Source organism: Chenopodium album, chromosome 17, assembly GCF_948465745.1.
Source record: "Chenopodium album chromosome 17, dcCheAlbu1.1, whole genome shotgun sequence".
NCBI classification, from domain to species: Eukaryota; Viridiplantae; Streptophyta; class Magnoliopsida; order Caryophyllales; family Amaranthaceae; genus Chenopodium; species Chenopodium album.
Window position 1 is genome coordinate 33,303,987 of NC_137850.1, and position 27,885 is coordinate 33,331,871.

At 32.9% G+C, this 27,885-nt stretch overlaps 3 protein-coding genes across 4 annotated transcripts; 2 read left to right on the forward strand and 1 right to left on the reverse strand.

The window, feature by feature from the left end:
* Positions 1 to 5,341: 5,341 nt before the first annotated feature.
* On the forward strand, positions 5,342 to 7,192 carry LOC145587799 (uncharacterized). Its single transcript, XM_081644477.1, has 2 exons — positions 5,342 to 6,193; positions 6,571 to 7,192. The coding sequence occupies exons 1-2, from the start codon at positions 5,904 to 5,906 to the stop codon at positions 6,704 to 6,706; spliced, it is 426 nt and encodes a 141-aa protein (XP_081500603.1). The 5' UTR covers positions 5,342 to 5,903; the 3' UTR covers positions 6,707 to 7,192.
* Positions 7,193 to 8,933: 1,741 nt separating this feature from the next.
* On the forward strand, positions 8,934 to 11,834 carry LOC145589586 (peroxidase P7-like). The gene is made up of 3 exons (XM_081646228.1): positions 8,934 to 9,238; positions 10,018 to 10,212; positions 11,136 to 11,834. The coding sequence occupies exons 1-3, from the start codon at positions 9,023 to 9,025 to the stop codon at positions 11,691 to 11,693; spliced, it is 969 nt and encodes a 322-aa protein (XP_081502354.1). The 5' UTR covers positions 8,934 to 9,022; the 3' UTR covers positions 11,694 to 11,834.
* A 10,785-nt stretch (positions 11,835 to 22,619) lies between these two features.
* On the reverse strand, positions 22,620 to 27,673 carry LOC145587800 (uncharacterized). 2 transcript variants are annotated; one of them, XM_081644480.1, is made up of 5 exons: positions 27,441 to 27,673; positions 27,287 to 27,317; positions 25,840 to 26,077; positions 24,024 to 24,295; positions 22,620 to 23,620 (listed from the first exon to the last, which is right to left on the reverse strand). In XM_081644480.1, the coding sequence occupies exons 3-5, from the start codon at positions 26,063 to 26,065 to the stop codon at positions 23,591 to 23,593; spliced, it is 528 nt and encodes a 175-aa protein (XP_081500606.1). In that variant the 5' UTR covers positions 26,066 to 26,077; positions 27,287 to 27,317; positions 27,441 to 27,673; the 3' UTR covers positions 22,620 to 23,590. The 2 variants fall into 2 exon arrangements, with proteins under 2 accessions (XP_081500606.1, XP_081500605.1); XM_081644479.1 differs by having other exon boundaries at positions 27,414 to 27,673.
* Between the last annotated feature and the right edge of the window lie 212 nt (positions 27,674 to 27,885).

Genomic DNA, 27,885 nt, shown 5'->3' on the forward strand with positions numbered 1-27,885 from the left:
TAATTGTATAAGTTATGCAATATTAATTCGAGATTCGACAGATGAGAATTGATGTTTAGGCTTAGTTTCAATAGGCAGATTAATTTATAAATGGTTAAGTCAAGATTCGAGAGATGTGATTTAATACCGCTAGATTAACTCTGTGATTGTAATAGGTAGCAAAAGCCCTTTATAATCTTATTAATTGATGCATTGATAATTGATTGTTGTGCTTTACCCCGCAGTATTAGTTATTGGTGAACCTATACCCTAGGCTTTGATTTATTGTTATTCCTATTATTCTTATTCGCAGGGCCGTAGCAATGATTTTGGGGGCCTTGTTCCAAATCGAAAAAGGGGCCTTAATAATGTAAAAATTATACAATTTTTTTTAATCTATAATTTAGACAATGCACAATTTTCCTATATATACATTGTAAAATTGAAATGCTTTCATGTAACACTGATATATTCAATTGGACGAATTGCTCGATACCGTTGATTCTCAATCTTTGTTTAGAAGTATACGACCGATTTCGACCTTTAAAAGGAAAAAAAAATGCTTAGATGCAGAGTACTATAAACAAATCAATTTTTGTTAAAATAAAAAATAAAAAATTACTTCAATTGACATTATCAAAACAAGAAAAAAATTAACAAAAAAAGTGAAACATTGATTCAGTTGACATTATCAAAACCAGAAATAAGTATACTCTATCAGACAATCATCAACCAACATTCTCCCTCCTATTTTTTAAATGATGTGCAAAATTGCAAATAATACATTAATACCGATTACCAAGCAAGTGATAAGATCAAATAAAAACGAAGATTATTACACATTTTAATGTCTTGGAAGATTGAATGATTTGATGAGCCGATGTCATATTTTCATACTTAAATAATTAATTGCTTAAAAACCAAAAATAATTAAAAATAAAAATCTAAAATTACCTTAAATCGATTCGATGAACAACCGAACAAAGAACTGAAATTAATTGCTTCAATTATTATTGCTTCAAGCCTTCAATTGCTACAATTCGTTCCCCTCAAAAAGGAAAAAAAAAAAAAAAATTGATTCAAGCCTTCAATTCGTTTTTGATTTTGTATAATTGTATCAATTGGGAATAGATGAAGATGATTGAATGGAAGATAACCCATATATATGTACGGGAAAATAATTACCGTTTGATAACAATAATTATGGAAGATTGAAATTGATTTCTCATTGCCATTGTTATGGAACAAAAATGAATTTATTTCTTTTTCTGTTGAAAATCTTTGAATGGAAATATGCAATACAGTTTTCCATAGAATTGATTGATGTAATTATGGAGGAATTTGGAAAATTGGAGAAATTAATATGGAAGGTTGAATAAAGAGGAAAAATTTAGCGTGATATATTCATGATTAATATTACTGCTGCTTGCTTGCCTGCTTTGGCGTTAAAAACAAGAGAATTTACCTTCTTTTTTTTTTTATGGAAAAAAATTGGGCCCCTTTAAATTGGGGGCCTGTGCAAGAGGGCACCTTGCACATGCTGTTCTACGGACTTGATTATTCGTGTTAGTTTATTTATTTCCCTTAGTTTAAGTCTCATAAAATTATATTTGTTACTTGATAATTTAGACCATATTAATTCTTTAGAAATAAAAAGACATTGTTTCCCTGTGAATTCGACCCTACTTCCCTAACTACTTTAGTTAGAAGACTTAGGAAGTAATTTTGATTTGGTGATACGACTAGAACCTGTCAAAAATTATAATAAAACAGGGGGAGTAATATTAAAACAAATGAAATGCATTGCAACTTATTGCAAATCAAACTACTCACAAGTTGCAAGGCTCTAAAACACTTTTTCACATCAGATGGGATCGGGTCAGTCGTATAAGTTTTTGATACCTTTAAGGACGCAAGATCGCAAATCCAGACTAGTGTGCAGCGACTTGATAATATGGATTAATTTAATTACTCTATTAGCAAGGGTTTTGCTTAGGCAGTTTAAGTCTTTAATTAGGCTAACTAATCCTAAGTTCCAACTAAGTTGGTTTGTCCTAAAAGGCTTAGGCTGGGTTATTTGGGTTCCTAAAGGGATTTTCAATCAGTTTTTGGGTCAAATACTCTTTCTTTTTTCGACAATTGCAAAGGCATGGGTCAAATACTCAGACCAAATTCGATGATACTTTTCAATTATCAATTATTAATGTGACGTGTACAATTGCCTCATTCTGTCATATTTTTGGTTGAATATTAGGTGTATTATAAATGAGATGAATTCGATAGTATAATGCTTTTTTTTTTTGAATAGGTCTAATGCTTTAATTTTATCGTTCTTGTAAATCACATAATTGATATCCCGTTTGAACCAAAAAAATTGAGATATAATTCCATAACTATCCTAGCTAGCTTCCTTAGTTAGATAATTACATCTACTTCACAAAAATAGTCAATGTAATTAGCTAGCAAAAAAAAAAAAAAATGATTATGATATTTACAACCCTTAGGGTCTGTTCTCTTACGTTGAAATTCAGTTCAGTTCAGTTCAGTTCAGTTCAGTTCAGTTCAGTTCAGTTCAGCTCAATTCAGTTCAGTTCAGTTCAGTTCAGTTCAGTTCAGTTCAGCTCCTAATTTCCTTCTCTTATAAAATATTCATTTCAGTTCAGTTCAGTTCAGTTCAGTTCAGCTGAGTTCAGTTCAGTTCAGTTCAGCTGAGTTCAGTTCAGTTCAGTTCAGTTCAGCTGAGTTCAGTCAATGAGAACAGGCCCTTAGTCCCATTATATATGGCTTGCGTTTGTATAAATTCGAAAATCTATGAGAAATCATGAGTCGATAATGTCATAGGCGCTGAATAATTATTATTTCCCGAGGGGATTTGTTTTCTGCTTGAGATTAATGATTATATTTATTTAGAAATTTTATAGTGGTCGTTTAAAATATGACTATCATAGTACTTTAATGATAAAACAATATAATCGATTAAGTTTTTATTTTTTTTTTATTTTACATTAGATTATGAAACCATTAGTATTTTTATGTCTACAACCCAAATAAAAATTACATAAATGAACTAAATATTGGATAAATAAAAACTATGTGAATGATACAATTTTATACTCCCTCCGTCCCCAAATTACATTCCTACTTCTAGTATTTATTCCTCACATATAGAGAGAAATAGAAATGTAATTTAGGGATGGAGGGAGTACCAAAATTAGAGAATTAAACTTTATTTATCTGAAAAAAATAAGACTATAGATTGTATAATCAAACATAACACCATTATAAAATTTTGGAAGAAATAAAGGTGTTATATAGTTATATTGATTGATCTTGTTGCAATTATTGGACTAGAAAAGACACCCATGAAAACTATTTGGTAAAACGTGAACTACATGCATGCACGCCGTATTTTAATTTGGTGACAAATTCATACGTTGTCCAGGTGTACCTATCTAGTAGGGAAGAAAAGTCTCTTGATAATTTAATTTTTTTGTTTAATTATTGATGGATAAGTGCAACCGCTTTAGATAAGATTAGTGATATAGACTTATATTACCTTATTATATCCCAACACAAGTTGGAAAATGACATTGCGATATGTTAGTTGTAATCCTTAATATTTATTTGTTCTCATCTTTGTTTGCATATTGAAAATAGCTAGCTAGGAGTTCTTTTCATTATTGAATATTCATCTGTTTTAATCATGATTAAAGTATTAAACTATGATTATGAATTTATCATGTTTTGTAATGTTAAAACTTACATTTTCAACTTAGAAGAATGTTTTTCATTCCCCTACACTTTAGAGTGGGACTTTGATTTGCCCCAAATTCCAACATGATAAGTTGAGTGTTATTCTATGTAATCTAATCAAATATAATTAATAACTCTCTAGATGTAAAAGCGATTGTTAAAGTTTTATTAGTTCAGCGTAAAAGTCATTATCTAAATACTTGTAAATAAAATTTGAAAAGAGTAATCGGTCTACACATACACATATATAATGTTTGTTAAGTTCGTAAAGTCAATCAAGATGTATTTCGTTATGTGGGTATGTATCATGCAAAGAGTAAAAGCTAAGCATGTAGAATTCAATATAAACATAGAAATAAGAATTAAATGGAATGAGAATGGATTGAACCCATATTAACTAGGAGTTTCCATTCGGCTTTCGATCCATTATCAGATGTTAGGTTTTTATTGTGGATTTATCCAAACTTCGAAAAATTCATTCTAGAATAGTGATGACTGGGCCTTTTTTTTTTTTTTTTTTTTTTTTTTTTTTTTTTTTTTTTTTAATGAAACCTTTTGGTGAAGTTTATGTTAAAACTTTCTCATTTGCATCTTTGTATAAATTAAACTATAATATTGATGTATTATATAAGGGCCTGTTCACTTCAGCGTAATTTCAGTTCAGTTCAGTTTAGTTCAGCTCCAATCAGTTCAGTTCAGTTCAGTTCAGCTCCTAATTTCATTCTCTCATAAAATATTCATTTTAGCTTTATTCAGTTCAGTTCAGTTCAGCTCCAATCAGTTCAGTTAAGTTAAGTTCAGCTCCAACCAGTTCAGTTCAGTTCACTTCAACTCAGTTCAGTAATTGTGAACAAACCCTAATAATATATTTGGTTTTTGTATAGTAATTAGGATATAAGTAATGATAGTAGGAATAGCAGGAATAGTGCACAGACAATTAACAATTACTTTATTCAAACTTGACTCTACCAATAAAGGTTTAGATTGGCTAGACTGTTATTATTACGATAAGGTCCTTAGCCCACCAAATTGCAATGGAAAGTTCTACCTCTCACTCCACAAGGCCAATTTTAATTTAATGATTTTAAATCTGTGTACAACCTAATTTAGCGTGTGCTTACATGTTGAGTCACATTTGTGAAAGATCATGAATAAAGAAAGAACGACATACAACCATATCACTATGTATTATGTTTACTTGAGATTAGATTATTAGATTGCTCAACTAATATTGAGGATACAGTAATCATGCATTATGTATTTATGTGGGAGGTTTTTGATGGGATTGTTCAAACTGTGTGTGATGGATGTACTTTTTTTTTGGAGATGAATAGATGATCGAACTGCATGGGATGTGTGGCATAAATAAGTTGCATTGAACGGATGAAATAAATTGTTCTATTTATTCATTGATGTACGTAATACTGTATTACTTTTCTTTCTGATAGCAACATGAGGGGTTTGATTAAATTTGTTGAGATTTCTCATTGGTAGGGTTTGGATATTTAATATTATGTTTCTAGTGTTATCATTTTATTGTTTTATTTTATAAATTTACCTATTTTCGATCCATAGTTTATCTTTCTACGTTTACATAAGGATTTATGTCGACTATGTAAGAATACTTAACCACTAATTGCAACACATTTTACTGTAATAATTATTCCTTACTAAAACTATCTTTGCAATTGTTTTGGTCATACAGTTAGATCAATACAAATCACCTTCTTTAAATTATGTACTCTCCCTATGCTTTTATTTCTTTAACCTCTTTAGAAGATGAATGATTGAATGAAATCAGGAAGTCTTCTATCCGACATTACTTTGCTAGCTTAACAAAGGAAGTAATTTCCCTTAGCTACTCCTTTCTCTTTAAATTTGATTCGTTTTGAATTTATTTTCTAGATTTATACCAAACAAATTAAATAAAAGTCTATTATTGAAACATTTTTAAAAAAAATAAAAATTCTTTCAATATATGAAAGGAAATTTTGACATTTGCTACCGGGAAAAACACCTCGCTTCATATTTGCTCTCGGTTTAATTTCAATTCCACTTAACGGATAGGATTCCGTTAAGTTTATTAAAAAAAAAAAAAAAAAAACAAGAAATAGCCACGAAGCCACCCCCCCCCCCGCCAGCGACCGTTGGGGTTTCTCCTGTGACCAACAATGGCGATTACACGGAGGGCCGCCGTTGCCAAACACCAACTTCAGGCAACTCCTCCACCTCTTCCTCCAGTTCCTCCGCCGCCCCCTGTTGCTGAATTCACTCCCAAATCAAACAACAACAACAAACAACTCCCAAATCAGTTTGACCGAAATACACCCAAATCGATTAGTTGCGAAATTGGTGGCGATGGTGGTGTTGCGGGTTGTGATAAATTGATGGTGGTGGCGGTTGCTGCTCGCGGTGGCTTGAGGTGGGTTGTGATGGTGGTGGAGGTTGCTGCGATTGTTAGGTGCGTGGCTGCCTGAATTTGCAAGTAATTGTGATTTTATCTTTCCAAATCTCCTTTCTCCTGCATCCTAATTCTCATTGCAAAACAAATCCCTACATATTTTTGTTTGTTCGCCGCTTCTCGAAGGTTCATTTTCGGTGCCCCCTTTACAATTCTTTGTTTTTTTGTTTTTCCTCCATTATTGGATCTCATGGTAGAGTAGTGCTTTATCTCTCCTCATACTCTAGTTAATTTATGTTATTTGTGCTTTCTCTCTCCTCGTACTCTAGTTAATTTGTGTTATTCATTTGTATAATTTGTGAATTAATTTAAAATTAATTTTTGATTTAATTTAATTTTAAGGGGGATTTTTTGTGTTTGTGTTTGTGAATTGGTAGGGATGGCTTCAACAGGGAATCCAAATCAACAACAGCAACAGGAGCGCAGCCGCAACAACAAGCACAGGCCGGCAGCGGTGGTCAAAAGGGAAGGAGGGGAAAACGGAAAGGGGGTTGGGGATGGAGGGGTGGCTGAACGGTAATTGGGCCCCACTACCGGAGTAAGGCATCGGGTAGTAAAATTTAACAAACTCTGATTTATGTGGTAGCAAAGTAAAAAAAAAAAAAAAATTAAACCGATATCAAATGTGAAACGAGGTATTTTTCCTGATAACAAATGTCAAAATTTCCTATATAAAATCCTAATTAACCCATAATTCGAATGAGTACAAGAAAGTAGTTCTAACAGATAAAGATCGAAAAACTTGTCCTTACAAACGTTGCTGGTTTACTTTCATTAACAATATGCTTTGACAATTCAAAATGACCGATGTGCAATTAATAACGCCGAAAGTTCAAAGTGGTATATTCGTATTTCACTTATGCATGCGCTTCCCAATTCCCATAATCCCATCTAACGCTATTCAAGTATTCCACTTTCTAGTTTCTACTAATGTCGGCAAATGCAAATTAAAATTCATGCCGCATATTACTTTAAGTATACTTCCCCTATCCCTATTACTCCGTATATTGCAATAATGAAACGCTTGCATCACTTTTTTTTGACCATATAATATAATTTATACGTTAAGTAAAACACGTGAGATCGTGTTAGATTGATCTCATAAAAAACTTTTACAATATTAATTTTTTATAATTTTTTACTCTTATACAATTATAGATATTTAACATATAAAATATGCTTTGAAATGCGTAAGTTTATCCTTGTTGCAATAATATTGTTGGAATTGAGGAAGTATAACATAACTAGTTTGCCTATCTTTAACATGATCAAGTAGTAGGCTTGTGTTTGACTCAACTTAATTCGTATGCATGTATAAATTCATCTTCTATGAACTTAACGTAAAAGAAGAAACTTGTGAGAAATTATTTGAACTTAATAAATTTATTTTATATGAATTTATCTGAAGTAGTTTTGTTATTTATTTGTGTGAGAAAGTGTCTGAAAAATACATTATCTTGTTTGTCTAAAATGGCATGTACCCACAACCCATGTTAAAATGTTAGGGCAAAATAATCATGTTCAACAATATGAATTTGGTAGAGATACATATGTTGTAATATTGGTGGATGTATGTTGGAATACATGAAAACTAATATTTCATCTATTTTTTCATAAAGTAATAAATTGGTTGAGTCCATTTCACTATGAGTTCATTCACCCAATATATACATAATACTCCGTATTCTACAAACTAATGTACCCAATAATTCATATAAAATTTTCAAAAACTTACTTTATATATGATATGTCCAAAGAGGTTAACCTATATCTAAATTCTAAAGTCCAGATGTCCAAAAGCTTATTTGAAATGTTGTCTAATAATTTATATTCATCTTACAGTAAGTTCAGACTTATTAAATATTTTCTCCTTTTATTTAGTTGACATGTTTTGACTTTTGATACTATTCATTATAATATCTATTTTAATTTGACTAATTAATGTGATTAATTATTTTTGTAAAATATAGTATGTCATGTATGATCTTATTAGATTCGTCTCGGTATATTTTCATAATATCAACTTTTTATTATTTTAATTTGCGGAATGAACTGTTCATCCAAGTAATGAAGTAAGAAGCCAAGGAACACCAAACTTAACCCAGATGAATGGTCCAAAAGGACATAGAAGACAAATTAGGTTTCATTTTTTCATCTTTGGGTACGTAATAAGCTAATGATTAAAGATCTCATGATTAGTGATTTTATACTCTATCATGCTACCTCACATAAAATCATTTGGACTTGAAATATTGATGCAATGAAAATAGGGCTCCTTATACCTAGGACCAGATTCTTGATTCCACATAAAAGGATCAACTCAGCCAAAAACGTAAACTGATGGTTAAATTCCCAATCTCCATGATTGGTTTTAATACTCTATCGATTCCTTTGGGTAAGATTGGCTTGAAGAAAATACATACAATCTATGAGCAAGAGTGATTATTTACGAAGATAAATTCTTGATTCATGTCTCTGGTCGTGCTATAATTTTTTACTATACAAACATCGTACCCAAGAGTATGAAGTGAATATTTTTGTTTAAGTTTGAAGAAGGGAATGAAAGAGTAATTATAGAAACGATATTCTGAAATGGACAGGCTTGAGTACGTGTTCTGGGGCTAGATTTGAAATGTCTACTCCATTTAATTTGCAACTAATCCTAATTACTCACATACATGCGGTGTCTTCTATTTTATATATTGCCATATTGGTTACTAGTAAGTCTAGTGTGTATATATATGTATGAAACTCAAAGCATATAATATTATCAACTCTACTTTCACCTTGCCATAATTAGCAAGCTAGAAGCAATCAAGCAAGTTAATTATGGCTTCCAAATTGATCTGTTTTTTGGTAATATTTTCCCTCATATCACTTTTTTTGGGTACTTCTAATGCTTGGCTTATGCAGCCAGACTTTTATGCCTCTAGTTGCCCTAATGTTGAACAAATTGTGTACAATACTATGAAGCAAGCCGTTAGTAAGGAACCACGTATGGGTGCTTCTATTCTTCGCTTGTTCTTCCATGATTGCTTTGTCAACGTAAGTATTTTCGAATCTATAACCTTATTTATTAATATATATATATATATATATATATATATATATATATATATATATATATATATATATATATATATATATAGCAATACCATGTTCTATGTACATTATTAAACAATATACTACGATGTATGAAAAATTATTATGCAAAGATGGGAGAATTTTGTTATTTCCTCGCAATGTCATAATTGATTGTAATATTGTAGCTTTTTTCTAGATAGAAAATGGTTGGGAGGATGATGATTAATGGGTCCCTAGACAATTATATAGAAGGTTTAGAGAAAATGATGGATGCTATCTACAAAAAACTGTGTGAGAAAATGAAGAATTAAAAAAAATATATATAATACTAACGTTACATGATCTATTGTGAACAAAAAAAAAAAAAAAAAAAAAAAAAAAAAAAAAAAAAAAAAAAAAAAATTAAATATGATCCATACTATTTTAGGAAAAATCACATCTTTTTTGTCACACCCCTAAATAATAATAGCTTAATAGAAGTACATACATACAAGTCTTTGACCTAATTTTATCTCATAATTTACGTAAAGGTTCATCCAAATAAATTATGTGATTAATTTAGTTATTAGAAATTATAAAAGAAATGTACGCTGAGTAGTAACTATGAAGAAAGAAAGTATATATAACTGTTTTATATTTACACTAAAGGATCAAAATAGACTCGAATCAATATATACACTATATTGTTCATCTATTAGACTAGCTCATTCATATTTTTCATTCATTTCCGGTTACATTAGGGTTGTGATGCATCTGTACTCCTAGATGATACACCAACATTTACAGGGGAGAAAACTGCTAAAGCAAATGCAAACAACTCAATAAGGGGTTTTGAAGTTATTGATGCAATCAAGTGTAATCTTGAAGCAGCTTGCCCCCAAACTGTATCGTGTGCAGACATTCTAGCTCTTGCGTCACGAGATGGAGTTAGACTGGTAAGCACATATAAGTCATATAAATACTTTTGAATTAAAGGTTTTAATTGTGCACATAAATCTAAAGCTCAATTGGTTTGTATTACTACTCCCTATCACTTGAACTTCATTCATTGTTTATGACAAAGAACAAAAAGAAAAACTTTACAAAATAAGCCATATTACTTACTTCCTCCCTATTTTCCAATCATAGGAAAATCGAAAAATACATGCAATGTTTTAGCTAGCATGTGTAACAAAAATGTGAATAAATCTATAATCTATAATAATACAGTATATTTTCTCTGTTTATTTATAGTTGCAATATACATTTTATCATGACCTGGTATTTAAGAAAAATGGACGTCACATGATATAATACACTTAAAAAAGGGTTAAGAGGTTTTAGAGGTATAATCAAGTGGCCATGAACTTTAAATAAAGATAATAATACAATTTTCACTATAAAAATTAAACCTTTCTTTTATAGTGTGTTGCAATTATTATAATATTTCCATTGTAGAGAAGTGTTGCGAATATAAAAAAACGAAGGAAATAATATGTATTAAATAGCGTTTCAAATAACATTTATCTTGTCACGTGGCTCACTCCATTATCTTAATTCATCTAAGTGTTAACGTTTATATCATCCCTTATAAACATGCATGGTTCATATGCAATATGAACCCACTGCAACCACAAGTTTGATAATAATCCTATTTGCTTATCTAAGTTAAATTACATTGCATTGTATTATTTCAGAACCATATTAATGACAATTGAAAATGAAAAATGAAGTTGAATACAATAACTCGAGACGTACATTGTCTATTGATCCCACCAAAACTAGTTATTCAATTTAAACACCTCAATTTGTTCTTATAAAAATTTATTATAAGATCCTACCACTTGATGTACCTAACTATATTTTCTCACATTTGTAGTTAGGAGGGCCCACATGGAAAGTACCACTAGGTAGAAGAGATGCAAGAACAGCAAGCCTAAGCTTGGCAAACAAAAACCTTCCACCCCCAAGTTCAAGCCTTGCTAACCTCACTTCACTCTTTGCAAGACAAAACTTAAACATCAACGAAATGACCGCCCTCTCCGGCGGCCACACCATCGGCCTCGCTCGTTGCATCAACTTCCGACCCCACATCTACAACGACACCGACATAGATCCCACCTTTGCAGCCACACGCCAAGCCAACTGCCCTAGACAAGCTGGGAATGGAGACTTCAACTTAGCCCCTCTTGATCGTCAAACTCCAAACAAATTTGACAACGATTATTTTCAAAACCTTGTTCAAAAACGCGGTCTATTACATTCGGATCAAGAGCTTTACAATGGTGGTTCTCAAGATTCCTTGGTGAAGAAGTATAGTACTAATCAAGCTGTTTTCTTTCAAGATTTTGTCGCCGCCATGATCAAGATGGGGAACATTAAGCTTCTTACTGGTACTAAAGGAGAGATTAGAAAGAACTGTCGTGTTATCAATTAGATTGTTGTTAGTAATATCATCAGTTTATTTCATAATTATGGTTTTAATTACACTTGTACGTACTATATATATGTGATTTGTATTAATTTGTTGTTACTGTTGTTACGTGGAAGTTGGAATAATATCCGAGTGATTTATGGATGTGAAAATTGAAAAGGACAAGTGTAATTATGTACTCCTTTTCTTACTCCGTATTATAAAATAAACTTGCATGCAAATGGAGTCGTATAATTTTGGGATTAAAGCAATTTCTACGGCTATGCCTTACTAGCATAACATACAAACAGTTTTTCATTACTTTTTTTATTTTTTATTTTATTTTATGCTTTTACAGTGATCATTTGAAATATGAGTATCATATAATTTTTAATTCTTAATCTGTGCATTTGGGTGCACCATGCGCATGATGCACCCGATCAAAAAAAAAAAAAAAAAAAAAAAAAAAAAAAAAAAAAAGCAAGCTAAAAGAACATTGTTAAAATTGTGAAGAATATTGTATAAAAGTCCTGATAAAACTGAGGCAGAAAGTTGGGTTATTGGCTCAATTGATGGGTTTCCATCTGTTTTCAAAATTGTAATGTAATAGTCACTAATAGCCCTTAGAGCTATGAATGTTTCTAATATGGGTACTAGATTAACCCCGTGCGATGCACGGTTTTAAAATAAGAATTAAATTATAGACTTTTAACACGTAGTGAAAGAAAATAACTTTCTTATTTTTCCTAACTAATTTCTAATTAAATATGAATATACAATTTCCGAAAGTGCATAATTTTCATATTTAATTAAAAAAATTCAATTAAATTATATTATTAACTATTGTTAACAACTCGTAAATAACTAAATAGCATAATATGTGTAGAAAACCAAAAATTTAAAATTTAAAAATTCAAATGGAATATTTTTTCAAAGTTATGTTTATTAGGGTAGCTTAAAAATGAAAAAAATATGACATCATCCTTGTATTTTGGAGGGAAAAAATTAAATAAAATAGTGACACTTAGGCAATGATGACATCAGCGATTGTTATTTTAGTATATATATATATATAGATATAGATAGATAGATTCTTGAAATGACCATAACTATACTTAAATCCTATTGGTTGATTTTTTTTCTTTTTTTTAAAGGTCGGTCAATTTTTTTTTCTATTTTTAGTTCTCTTTCTTTTTTCCAAAATATTTTTTGATTTTTGAAAACCTTATTTTTATTTTCATAATTATTTTATTAAAATCATTTTTTAATAAAGTAAAATACTAATAAGATTAAATTAAAAAAATCAAAATCAAAATTTCATTCTTCATTATTGTTCAATAATTTGCTACCCACCCACCATTACCTACACCCCAAAACCCGTCGCCTACACCCGCCATCACCACCGTCTTACTCGCCTCCAACACCCGTCCCATCACCACGAATCCAGATGACGAACTTCACACCCACAAACCCAGAAAATTCAAACCATCGCCATAAACCCCACAAAATCTACCCCCACAAAACCCATGAAACCTCCCCAACGCTCTTTGAAAACTGTTCTCACCCACCGATACCTACCCTAAAAACCCTGAAAGTCAAATTCGGCCATGAACACTACACTCACAAACCCACAAAACCCATGAAATCCCCCACAAAACTGACGAAAACCGCATCCTTATCTACCACCGTTGTTTCGAATATCAGACCACCACCATATCAACCCACGAAAATCCGGTCTTGTGAAATCAACCACTGTTGCGTTGTCGGATCTGAGTTTCTGGGTTGTTCATGGTAAAATGATGAACGATAAAAGTATTTTGGTTTCAGTTTTTTTTTTTATTTAATCTAATTTCTTTACATTATTAAAAGTGTTTCTAATAAAATAATTATGAAAATAGGAAAAAAAAAAAGAATTTTTGAAAGCAGAAATTATTTTTTGGAAATAAGAAAGGAATTTTTAGAAAATAACACCACAAATTTTAAAAAATTTTGATTGTAACACCACGTTATCTCAAACTTTTATTATAACACCCTAAAAAAACTTGATTTCACTACCAACTAACGGATTTTTGGATGAAATCCATTTGTGGGACCCACCAAGTACACGTGGCACTCATTTATTGGTTTTTAAAAAAAAGAAAAATAATAAAAAAAACCTAAACCCTTACCCAGCCCCACCACCGGCAACCCTGCAATTACCGCCAGCAACCCCTCTCCCCATCGCATGCATAACCACCGTCGGCACCCTCAGCCACCGAGAAGCCCACCGGAGAAGACCTTGAAACACCCCAGCCACCGAAAACCCACCTAACCCAACCTCAAAACACCCAAGCCACCGAGAATCGGCGTTTAAACCCCAACGGACGGAATTCCAACCGGAAAAAAAACGACCTCTCCTTTACCCTTTCACCCTCAAAATGGATGGAATCGACCATGGAAACCCAGAATGGTAAATTTCGGTGGTCGATTTGGCCATTTCAAGGGTGGGGCAAAAGGTGGTGGTTTTCTCGTTGTGGTTTTGTGCGGTGATTTGAAGTAGTTGGGCTGTTTTCGGGGAGGGGAAGAGGTGAACAGGTAGAGGCGCCGGTGTAGGGGTGTTGGTCGCTCGGTTTCGGCGGTCAAGGTGGGGGCAGTGGTGGTTTTCGGCTGGAGTTGAGTTGTCGGCGGTGCGGTGGTGGGGCTGGTTGGGTTAAGGTTTAGGTTTTCTATTTCTTTTTTTATTTTTCTTTTTTTTTAAACTAATCAATGAGTGCCACGTGTACTTGGTGGGTCCCACTAACGGATTCCATCCAAATCCGTTAGTTGGTGGTGAAATCAAATTTTTTGGGGTGTTATAATAAAAATTTGAGATAATGTGGTGTTATAATCAAAATTTTTTAAAATTTGTGGTGTTATTTTCTAAAAAATCCAATAAGAAAAAGAATTAAAAATAGAAATTTTTTTTTTTTTACCAATCATTTAAAAAAAAAATGGAAAAATCAACCAATAAAATTTAAGAATAGTTATGGTCATCTTAAGATGACCATGTAGAATTTTTACTAGAGCCATTGCACCTTCCTGTCCTTCCAATACTTTCACCACCATTGACTTGATAGGACGCCGAGTTGGCTCTGTATGCAAACACCACAATGCAATTTTAATAATCTTCTTAACGTCTTCAGCATTTTGCTTCATATCCTCATTGCATTCGTTTAGTAGACTAAACAACTGGCACTCCTCAATCTTTTGTTTAACCTGTTGGTTAAGAGTGCTTTCCGATAGTAATCCAAGCTAAGTTCTTCTTCCTAAACACTATTTCTAACACTACAACCTCAGAACTATACACATTAGCTCTCTCTGTGATCTTTCGACCTAATCTTTCGACCAAACCATTCAGGGGCAATATAATGTTAAACTCTACAGAAATTAGAGAAAACGGTTTGGCCTTGTATTGATATTTACGACAATATATATAGTATCATACTGTAGGGAATATTTCAAGCATCCCACACTTGAGCCCCACTGTGATCATACACTTAAGCATGGTGGCGTCCAAAGGGAAGGAAGCTAGAGTAAAAGAGTCGCCAACAAGTTTTAGGAACTTGTAAACCGTTCACAGGGTGAAGGTTACACCCCTTCACGATCCATGAGATTGCTAACTCCATAGTGGTTTGGAACCATGACTGGATATTTGGGGATGAAGGTACAAATCCAACCTAAAAAAGATTGAACATGCCCTAATAATAGACCTCTACTTTATTCTTCTCATATTCATGTGCGTTTTCTGACTAATATACAATCAATATATTAATCCTAAACCTGTGTAATCTATGTTGGTTGATTATTAATGCACAAACAAATCTATTATTGGTGACCACTTGAATTATAATCAAATTAGCCTAAACAAGATTATTAATTATTTTATTAAGCGTGATTACATATAAATTCCCTTTAATCCTGCAAGAGAGGGCCTGATCAAGCAATAACAGTAATAATATCAAGCAACAATATGTATATTGACAACAAATCATCATCATCATAATAATAATATTCTCAAAGCATAATAATATTAGCAAGATCCTAGGCATGATACTAACAAGATTAATAACAAATCCTAGCATGTCACTAACAATAAAAATCAAAGGTTTAACCCTAACATGATACTAACATGATAGGAGAAAATAGGAAGCAACCTAAATATGATACTAGGAAGCAATAAAAGCATCCTAACATGATACTTTTTTTTTTTAAAATAATCAAAGCATGATTTCTATATCAAAAGAATAATTAAAGTAATTACTTACTTTGATGCCTCGTATCTCTTTCTAATAACAAAATACACACGTTAGTAACTTCAAGGAAAATATTAAATCAACACAATTAATTTATAATTGAAATAGAGATTTGGGACCAAACCCTCAGAAATTATCAACCTTTCACGTCTAGGGCGAAAGCAACTTCGAACTTGACTAGGTGTGCCCAGGACTTGTGAATGCAGAATTTTGTAAAAGGGAAGGTTTAGAAAGAGAGGGAAGAATAAGCTATTGCTTGAGAGAATTATTGATGATTGTTGATGATTGTGAATGAATGAAAATGGGGAAATACAACCCTATTTATAAAAAAAAAATAGTCTGAAAACGATAGAAAAGAATCAGAATTTGAATCGGAATAAAACTAGCTCCTGTCGCCAGCGACAGGACCCAGCGCGAAACGACAAGAATCACACATGGCGACATGTTCTGTCATTTGGCGACAGACTTGTCGTTACACGCTGGTTAAAAGATAAAACGCGCTTTTGTACGGAATTATCTTCTTAATATAATTAAGCAATACAACTCCGTGTTTATCAAGTTTAAATCATATTTTATCATAATAAAACACTTGTTTTATTTCAAATCAAATTCATTATTTTTCTAAAATGATAATTATCAATCCTAACTCTATCAGAACTCAAAATAACCTTCTAGACTATTCTAGAAAATTAGAATCAATCCTAATAATTTTAGGAATAATAATTAATGGGCCCTCTACTAGATCATTGGGCCATAAAATCATTTTGGACCCAATTTAGTATTTTGGTCATAACTTCCTCATTATTCATCGGAATTGGGCTTATAATATATCATTGGAAAGCTCTTTGCGAGCTCGACCCAACTACACTATTATTGGACCCTTATCATGGACCAAGATAAATTGGACTGGCTATTTCCATAAATAGAGAAGATTTTTGAAAACAGAAAAAAGTATTTTATTAAAACGACCGCATCACAAGACTTTTCACACTTTCACTTCGTTCGATAATCAAGTGACGTGAAAAGTACTCATCTCTGGGTTTGGCTTTTGGGGAGACACATTTGGGTGTCTACACATACAAAGGAGACTTAACTTGCCTAAAAATCCTAACATGACAAATATACAACATTAACATAAACCAACCGACTTCTAATAGCTAGGTAAGGTACCCCTTGAGTTTTCCTCATTTGAGTCATTACATAACTTTCATCTTTGTCAAAAAACTTTGCAAGACAAAAATCGGATATTTTGGCTTTAAGGGCGTAATCTAGAAGCACATTTTGGTGTTTTACATATAGATGAGCTATTCTCTTTCTACACTACTCCTTATGGAAATAAGCCAGCCCCTTTGCAATTTGCAGGAGAATTTTTTGTCCAAAACTGCCTTTATTTAACAATTTTTTGTCCAAAACTTCCATATAATTTTTTTTTGAGATAATTGTGAAAAAGGACCTTTTAAGTGGTCGAATTTTTGAAAAAAGGACCTTTTTAAGTGAAAACTTGTGAAAAAGGACATTTTAAGTTCCATTTTGTTTGTATGGGGTACTTGGGTGAGCTTGCGTGGTGGTCAACGCCGGAGCTCCAGCGTTGACTATCACGTGTTAGTCGTCACGTGACTTTAAAAAAAAAAAAAAAAAAATTTTCCCAAATTTCCCTCCTTTCCCGACTTAACCCCTTCATTTTCCCCCCTTTCTCTCTCTTTCTCTCTCCTCCTTGAAACCCTAGAATTAGTTCATCTGCAATTGCTCTCAATTTGTTAGAGAAAGAGTTAATAGATTAGGTATTGAGTTGAAAGCTCAACAATTAAACCCTTCCATTGTGATGTTTTACATTTCATTTAGATTTAGCTAGTGTGTAGTGGTTAAAATTTTTGCGAATTTGAACAAGGTGCTGCAAAATTTAGGGTTGCAGTTACTCGCTCTACTCCTTAAAGAAAGATGAGAAGATGCAATTCTGGAAAACCTGTTGCTCAACGTACTTCGTGGACCCATGATAACCCTGGAAGACGATTTAGAGCTTGTAAATTCTACAATTTTGAAACTGGGCAAAGAGGATGTGATTATTTTGAATGGCTTGATGAAGACATTCTAGAGTGGCAGAAGGATGTGACTAATGTGTTGGTGACTGAGAAACAGAGGTTGACTACGGACTTGAATGTCCTTAAGGGTAGAGTTACTTGCATGGAACATGAAAAGAGAAGGCTTAATGAAGAGCATGAGAGGATGAAGAAGCTATTGGATAATTCTGATGGTCAACGTACTGACATTAAAATGATCAGTTAGCTATGTTGCTTATCCTTTATGCAATTGTTTCAATTTTTGTGGTAAAAGTAATTGTTTCAATTGATGCTCTGTCTTCAATTCATTGCTCACCAACAATGGAAAAAGTAGTAAATGTTTGGCCGACCATTTGGACAGTACATAAGTGACGAATTAGAGAGGAGGAGAGAGAAAGAGAGAGAAAGGGGGGAAAATGAAAGGGTTAGGTCGAGAAGGGAGGGAATTTGGGGAAATTTAATTTTTTTTTTAAAAGTCACGTGACTAACACGTGATAGTCAATGCCGGAGCTCCGGCGTTGACCACCATGCAAGCTCACCCAAGTACCCCATACAAACAAAATGCAACTTAAAAGGTCCTTATTCATAAGTTTTTATTTAAAAGGTCCTTTTTCAAAAAGTTGACCACTTAAAAGGTCCTTTTTCACAATTTTCTCTCTCTCTTTTTTTTCCACAAACTACCTTCAAAAGGAGTTCTCATTGTTGACCAATACCTAATTTTTTTTGTCAGATGTTGATTTAATGTTCTAGTCACTTAAAGACATGTGCATGACACATGTTTCATTATTTATTTATTTATGCTTTTGTTAATTTTTCTCCCCCATTTCCCCCCTTTTCTCTCTCTTAGCTTCCACTAATCAGATACTCCATCGTCTCCATCCCTCTCAAATCTCAAATGATGAATTTAGTTGAATCCCCCCTAAAAAGCCACCACTACCTCAATTAATTTGTTTGAATCTTTTTTTAGTCAATCACATGAAAACATCATCCCCCTAAAACCCTAAATGTTGTAACTCGTTTTCAATGAAAATGATTTGTTACCCACACTACCTCAATTAATTAGGTTCAAATTGTTACCTGAATTAAGTAAACATGATGGATGAAGTGTTCGAATGTGGTGGAGGCGCTCACAACGTACCACAACCATGGTGGAGGAGACAGAATTATAACGTGGGTTTAACGGAGATGAATCGGGAGATATGTGAAAATTTATTTTGCACTACACTCTAAATTTTGAACCCATCATATATCAATTGCTCATTAGTGTAATTTCATGGTGCTTGTTATACTCTGAATTTTCGGGGTATGATAAAACAAAGAAGAAAGTGAAAGAGATGGGTAAAATAAGAAGAGAGAGAAAATGGATGAAAATGGGGGAAAATTCAACAAAATCATAAAAAATAAAAACAAAACACGTGCCCTGCACATGACTTTAAATGACCTGAAAATTAAGGTCAACATCAGAAAAAAAATTTAAGTAGTGGTCAACAATGAGAACTCATTTTGAAGGTATTTATGGATAAAAAAATTTTATGAGGCAATTATGGAAAAAAAAAAAAAAAAAAAACTTTGCAGGATGATCATTTACGTAGCATCCCAGGTAAGGTTGCCTCTTGGATTTGCGTTAAAAATCTATATATCTAATGAACTATTACTCAAGTTTTTTCTTAACATTAAAATTGTTGGTTGCACCCATCAAGCTTTCAGAACTAAATTTCATAGGAAAATCAGGAGCTAGCTGCTTGAAACTCTTCCCCTAGCCTACTTTTGGTATTCTATCTGTATACAAAAATTATAGGGGTCGGACCTTTGTGAGCCCCAATGAAGATCCTCCCCTGGATGTGAAAATGGGAGGCCCAATTCCAGATGTATTCTGGTCGTTTACCGGAATACATAATTTGAGATTGAGTTTCAACAATTATAGTGTGTGGGTCTTTACCCGGTTCGTTATTAGACATGCATGATAAAAATATTATTTCAAGTGAATTTTTTTTGAAACCATTTCAAGGGACAGATCTACAACTTCTTCAAGTGAGTTCAAATAAATGAAAATTAAAATTTAATCTAACATAGATATATTTAGTACTTAATTAAAAAAAACTGATATTTAAATTTATTTTTATTGAGACCTTAAATATTTACGCTCGAATTAAAAATTACAAATTTAGTTCATAACTCACAGTTTATCAATTATAAATCCAAAATGGTACATATTTTTAAGTTATATTATTTTTGTATATATATTGTACAATTGTTGTACATATATCGTAATATGGTGGTTGCATCTATTGGCCCATTTAAGTGTGTGTAATTTAAATTTTTAGATCAAACTCACATATTGTTTCTTTATAATGATTAATTATATAATTATTATATTTAAATTTATGTTACAAGAGTTTATAAGAGTTACGTGGGGTCGATGGACTCCATTGCTTTAAACTTGACTTCGGTCAGATTACTGTTTTTTTTAAAGTCAAATGTCTATAATTTTAATTAGAAGTTATTACAGTTTAAAATTTGGCTCCCCATACCTTTTAGTCTAATATCTATCTGTCACTGTTCACATCATTAACATAAAAACTAACCAAACGTGAAGAATCAATGAGCTCAGAGGGAAATTGTCATGCCGCAAGGTCATCATCAAAGGAGAGAGCGAGGGAAAGTTTAAAGTGAACTCAACCCAGAAAAAGCACCAGATGGGATTGAAGTGAAATTTTTATTATCAAGAAAATTAGTTCGAAGAAGAAAGAGATTAGCTAAAGAAGGTAAAGGACCAATGATTTCATTGTTTTGAAGAGAAAGAGTTGCGAGTTGAGAGAGGGTATTAACTGAAAAAGGAAATATAGTTTTTAGATATTGAGAAGCAAGATTAATGGAGGTAACTCTGTTGCTATTATATAAGTTAATTACACCCTTCTATTTGTAGAAATCTGTAGAAGAATCCCACCTAGAAGGAGGAGATGATGCGAAGGATTTCAACAAGTAATCCATGGTGGATTTATCATCTACAATGATGGTAGTGAAGTTGAGTGTAAGGAAGAGGAAGAAAATGATTACCATTTGGTGGTTGGAGATAGAGAAATTCTACAACATGTAAAATGGTTGGAAAGAGAAGAGACAAAGAGCATTCAGATAGAGGGAGAAGAAGACCGTGAAAGTCTTCTTCTCCCAAGTTTCTCCCTCCATCTACATCATTATACAAAATATTTAAATTCTAAAACATGTAAAGTTGTCCCAATATCTCATTTTCTATATTTCCCATCAGAGTATATATTTGCCATTTTTTAAGGATAATTTGCTCCATTACTAATATTTGGGTCAAATTTTGATAACTTTGACCATTAATTCTCCTTAATTTACAAGAGATTATATAGTCAAAAGGGGTCTTATTGGATTCATCTCGTTGTATATTTTATTAGCATCTAGTTTTTATAATTTTCACGCTTATAAAAATAAAGATATATTCGTTTAAAGACGCTTCTTGGAGACCGTGATAAGTCAAATGGGGCAAATAATAAGGGATGACAGGAGTACTTATGTAGATGAACTTTACTTTTATTATTTTTTATGTTCATAATAATGTTAAATACTTTTAAGTTGTATTTCGTCTATAATTTGTCACGTAAAAGAACAAAGAAACACTAGTAGAAAAAAGGCCATCCGTAACGGGCAAAAAGGGCCCATCCGTAACGGGCAGCGTCCGTTACGTATACGGCTGTTACGGATGGCCATTGTTATTCGTAACGGGCACTTTCCGTTACAAATAAAAACTTATTCGTAATGGGCACTTCAAGTGCCCGTTACGAATAATAGGTTATTCATAACGGGCGTTTCAGGTGCCCGTTACGAATAAGTTGTTATTTTAATACAATAAGTCATTATTCGTAACGAGCACTTGAAACGCCCGTTACGAATAACCCATTATTCAAGTGCCCGTTACGAATAAGTACTTATTTGTAACGGACACTTACGATGCCCGTTACGAATCTACTTATTCGTTACGGACATTGTAAGTGCCTGTTACGAATAACTAGTTATTCGTAACGGGCATTGTTCGTAACGGGCAATTACAATGCCCGTTACGAATAATCTCCGAATAAGACAAAAAATTAGGGGCATTTGTAACTAGCATTTCAGGTGCTAGTTACAAATACCCCTATTCTTCTTTCCATTTACAAGTTACCACCCAAATTATTATAATAATTTATAACAAATCCAAATATTTCATGCCACAAACATATTATCAAACATAACATATATACAAAATCCAATTTTGTATGCTAATTATAAACTCTCCTATTGAGAAGTCCAAAACGCTATTGATTACAAAATTTAGTAAACAATGGAGCACAAACAGCAGCAGGCCAGTAGTAACAGCAGCAATCAAGAGCAACATCAAACACCAACCAAAACACTTCGGCGTCGATCAATGCACCAACAATCTGTAGAAAGGAAATACATTATAAGCATAAGCTAGAGAAGAAAGATACTTGCTTATTGAACTTGAAGATACCTATATAGTAGTTGTACAAGATATAAATGATTGACTATTTTCAGCTTACCCGTTTCATTGTTTGAATTAGCTTCCATCCTCAGCTCTTTAATCTGTAAGATTATTTTCAGCATGCCCATCTCATTGCTGCTACCGCTGAAATTTTAGGCAACAGATTAGAACAAGAATGAGGAAAATTTTTACTTCCGACAAAAGTACCAATAATCAGCCGTTGAAAACACAATTTTCAGCATGCTAAGCCACGAAAAGGTCTGAAAGATGTGTTTCAGTGCATGAGTGTGTCAGAGGAGTACTTTGACTGCTACCACTCCTCCTGCTGGCATTATTGCCTTGAATATCAGGCCAAATGAACAAATGATCCCTCTTCCAATATGTTTGTGAAATACCGAGTAGGCTACTGAATATTCCTGGTATTAGAATATAAATCTGTAAAAATTGCAATTGCACAAATTTCCATGAATTTAATTGCTGTAATATGATTTTGACACTCATCATCAATAAAGGAAAATTTTGATTTGCTTTATCATGGAACACTTAATAAACCAATACTTAAAACTCATGCCATTAACCAAAAAAAAAAAAAAAGAAAAAAAAAAGAGAATTGGTGAGTCAGTGACGCGGAGTACATAAGGCCACTGCTCATCTTCACTTAAGAAAAACATGGATCGAATGATAACTACGAGAATATCATATCTGAATAAATTGTGGAAGCAAAGCACAATATTCTCCAATATGCCATTTTTATTTTCTTTACCTCATATCAGTGATATGAGTTTTTTTACCATCAATATATCAATCTGTCAAGTCACTTTTTGGTCCAAATTCTAATACTGTACAGTATACCATATTCAGATGTCTAGAGACCAGACATAGGTACTTTCCTAGTATCATGGCTAAGATTTTACACATTATTAAGAGTAGCAAACTGAAGCTCAACTTTATATGGTCCCTTTGATACAAAGCAAACTAACCGTTGATGCCGATGTCGGTGATGCTGCTGAAGGCAAATTATCAACACCAGGCAAAGATCCAAGTCACTGAAATCCAGCAGAAATGGGTTTCCTAACAGCTAATACATAATCATACAGGAATCCCAATCTTTCCTGCCTCCTAAAACATCAAAAAAAAAAAAAATCACAGATTAGCAAATTAAGAACCCTAGCCCAAACACTAAGTCAGCCACTGAAACACAAACATGAGGCAAGCAATCAATTTGAAAGATTTGCAAAGTTTTAGAGAATCCAATGCCCAGAAAAACTAATAAAATTGAGGGACTCTTATCTAAGAAACTTGTGAGCTTTGAGCCTTGGCTGCTTCAATTCTAAATGTCTCAGATATACAATGAGAGCAAGTAATAGGAAAATCCACAAAGGGAAAAAGAAATAGATTTACTTGAAGATATATGAGCATACTCATTAAATACAGAGGCCAAAGAGAAGCATCAATAATATTTTATTATACAAACCTAATAAGGAATATGCAAGGTGATAACATCTAAATATCTGTCACTTACAAAGATCAATGTATAGATGTATGCTCCTGTTAAAATAGGAAGTCCCAATGTAGATATGAATATGACTCCTAATTGAAGCAACAATTGAGGACTATCTGTCACCCTTGAGAGATAAATTGGGACAGCAGCAAGGGTTCCAACCAAGGCACAAACTGCAGCTGCTTTCGCTGATTCCAACCTCTCTTCATTTAGGGTGATCTCACCCTTCTCCCCCAAAGCTCGTTCCGCTTCTTCAACCATTGTTTTTGCTTCTAATACCTCTTTCTGACACTCTGAAATCTTAAAACAGTTACTGTCACAAAAGAGTACAACAATATTTCGCGAGCAATACATTCAAAATAATTATTTTCCCAATTCATACAATTAAAGTACCAAAATACAATAGTCACCAATAAGAATCGAAATAGTGAGAAAATCACTAGTATCCCACAGCGGATGTCAAACACCCGATTCCATAGCGGATGGCTAAGCATCCGAATCAGCATTAGAGGAGAAACCAACACAAACACAATAATTGGACAATAAAAGAACAAGATATACCTAAATGAGAACAAACTTACTTTAGCTAGACCAAACCCATATTTAACAACCAGAAAAGATATAAAAATGGGTACTAAACAAGACCACAATATATAAACAAAAAGAAGGTGGAATTGGGGATTCATCATATTATTGAAAGTTGATAACAAAATATTGACTAAGATAGTCCAAAGGGTAAAATAACAATAAAAATATAGTCCTCTGCCAACCCAAATCCACTCAAAGTATAATAATGAATATGGGACATCATAAAATTATCAAGAAAACAAAAGAGTAGCAATAGCCAGGAGGTAATCTTACATAAAAAACCATGAAGTACGAGGGAATAGATTAATACCCATAAAGTGTAACAATGAAAGACGATCCCTAGTACAATAAAAGGCATAATAGGAATAGAAAAACTAATCCAAAGGTGATAAACAACACTGAGAATTAAAAAGATATAAGCCCATCGATTAAAACTATGCATGTGACCATACAAAGATGATAAACAAAACACACCAAATATTGATCATGCGTTCTGTAGTTCTCCATCTAGCTTTACTGTTGACCAACAAAATTGTTGCACATTAGTAGAGAGTTTGGCTTGAAGTTTTATAGGTCAAATCCACATATGATGAGAAAAATGAATAAATCTCATGACTTTGCTTAGTATAACATCTTAGATAAATATGATGAATGTTTCCCAGCCTGTTTAAGACAACATCGTAGACAAATAAGATAGGAGGAATGTAACCTCACCCCTTAACACTGAGAGAGGCCTCATACCCCCCAAAATCCATGCCAAAAAAAAACTACCCTGAAAGCTAAATACAGAAAATATTTCCCGGATAACGAAGAGTTACATGGAAAAAAAATACACAAAGGATCAGCGATAAGCAAAAACTCCACTTTCGTGTATTTTGTAAAATGACCAAGCCTAGATATGATAAATTTAAAAAATCCAGTGATCACAAGTTAATTATCAATTAAATAGTCAAATGCAATATAGCAAGGGAAAGAAAAAGCAAACTCTTTATTTTAATAGCATAGATACGACAAAATGAAGTATTGCACATAAGATAATGATTGAATAATGCTGGTCAACAAAAACGCATCCACATTAAAGGTCTAAACCTTTAATTCACAGCTAATTACATACAATGGGGTTTCTTAATTTCCTATTACCAAGATAAAGTTAGACTGTGTCAATCATCAAACAGTTGCACCACCTTAATTATTTATAAGCAACAAGAAACAAAGATATAAATTACAAGTTTTCATATGTTCTCCATACCATTTACTGCAGTCGGCACTGTATAGTCTACCACAATCAGCTCAGGATATTCATCATAGATAGAGGCAAGGATATCTTCTCTTTCTAAAGGACTGTGGACCTGAATTTCTTTATCTCCCACTTGGACAAGCTGCCCACTCTCCTCATGTGCACCGAATGATACAGGAACAATATGAAGTCCAGCATTCGCTGCTACTTCGATAACTGCCTTTCCCATTTTGCTCATGCAACTATTGACCTATAATTAAAGAATCACATAGAACAAAGTTTCTAAGTAAAAGCCAGCCTAACAGAAGCACATGATGTTCTTACAACCATAATCACTTAAAAGTGAAATGCCATATCTAACAACAGCAATAATGACTATATGGTTTGTCAACTTCTGTCAAATTGAAGCATATCTTTGATTTCTTTCAGTAGCTCAAAAATTGTAATCAGTAACTGACCACAATTACTGTTATAGTTAATACTTAATAGGTATATGTTTTCTGGCATCCAACCATATTATTCTAGATATTAAGACATAATTTGATGTGAATAAGTTAAAGCCCATGCCATAATTTATAGTAGACCATTTTCACTCTGCTAGTTAGTCACAGCCTCACAGGTGCATGTAAAAAACACATAAATGGACAGGTATCAGAATTGGTATGACTTTAACAACTTCCTCTAAGATACAAGGATTGGTAGATAAGTATGATGGGAAAATGTATGATTGTATCCTAAGATCAACCAACCAACCAACGTCTTCTAGAAGATTTATACATCAAAAACTTAGATCATTTTCATCTAAACTAATAAAGCAAAGGATCAGATCAATGCTAGCCAATTGATTTAGAATTACCAAACAAGATACAGATCAATCTAGCTGTGGAATTAGAGAACTTAGCTTACACCTAAGATATCAATCAGAAAGCTTCATAGAACAAACAAATAAATTGACCTCCAGCAAGGGTGAGACTTAAATTTCAAAAAGACAAATAAATAAATCGCAAGACACAGTTGAAGATTGTCAGCCAAATCCAGCCCCGTGGCTCACCTTCCCCTCCCTCCCACCCCTCTCCTTATGCATCTTGAAAAGCATTGATAATTCTGTGTATATAGCCAATTTCAATCAGCATTTACTTTCATTCATCATACTCTCATAATTTATTAGAGAGTGCACAAATATAAGCGAAGCAACAGACACATACTAGTGAGTAGTGACAAACACAATAACATTTTAGTTTTGACTTGATAAAAATTTCCATGCAGCCAATAAATTTAACAACACTGAGAAGATCGACTATTGAACCTAAACCCATTAAAATCAGGTTCCAAAAATCAAAATAAATTCTTTTTGCTCAAGATTATCAACGTTAAATGCACATAAGAAATTCTAGCAGCAAAATTGATTGTTATAATCTTTAATAAATTGAGCAATATAACAAATAGTTCAATAATTCACCTCAAAATATCCCGAATTTGACTATAATGACCTGAAAAATTGATATTCAATGGTTAATAAATGAAAAAAAAACAGAATTTGCCTCTGATTTTGTTTCAATAAGGAGTTAAAGCTCATAAGCTTCTACAATGGAGCTTCGACGGAGGTGAATTACTCAAGCTTCAGCATCATGGCTTTGAATCGGATTTCAGAGATTAGCCATGGACGAATACCAAAAAAATCATAGTCGAAACGTCGATCTTCGAATAATTGGTCCAAATAAGTTGACAGAAATTCACAAATCAGATCTAAATAACGAAGATCTGCAATTTAAAGTTGTAGATTGAGGAGAGAGAATAAGCGAAAGAGAGATGTGAGACTATGAGAGAGAGAGAGAGAGAGAGAGAGAGAGAGGAGAGAGAAGAGGAGAGGGAGGAAAATGGCTGATGGGAGAAACCCTAATGTTAGTCTTAAGCTCCTAACACGTGATCGATTTGTAACAGACCTTATTTGGCCGTTACGATTAGAGCAGTAATTGTACCGGACAAATTTCTGTCCGTTACAAATACTGTTTATTTGTAACGGTCAAATTTTCGCCCATTACAAATATTAGTTATTTG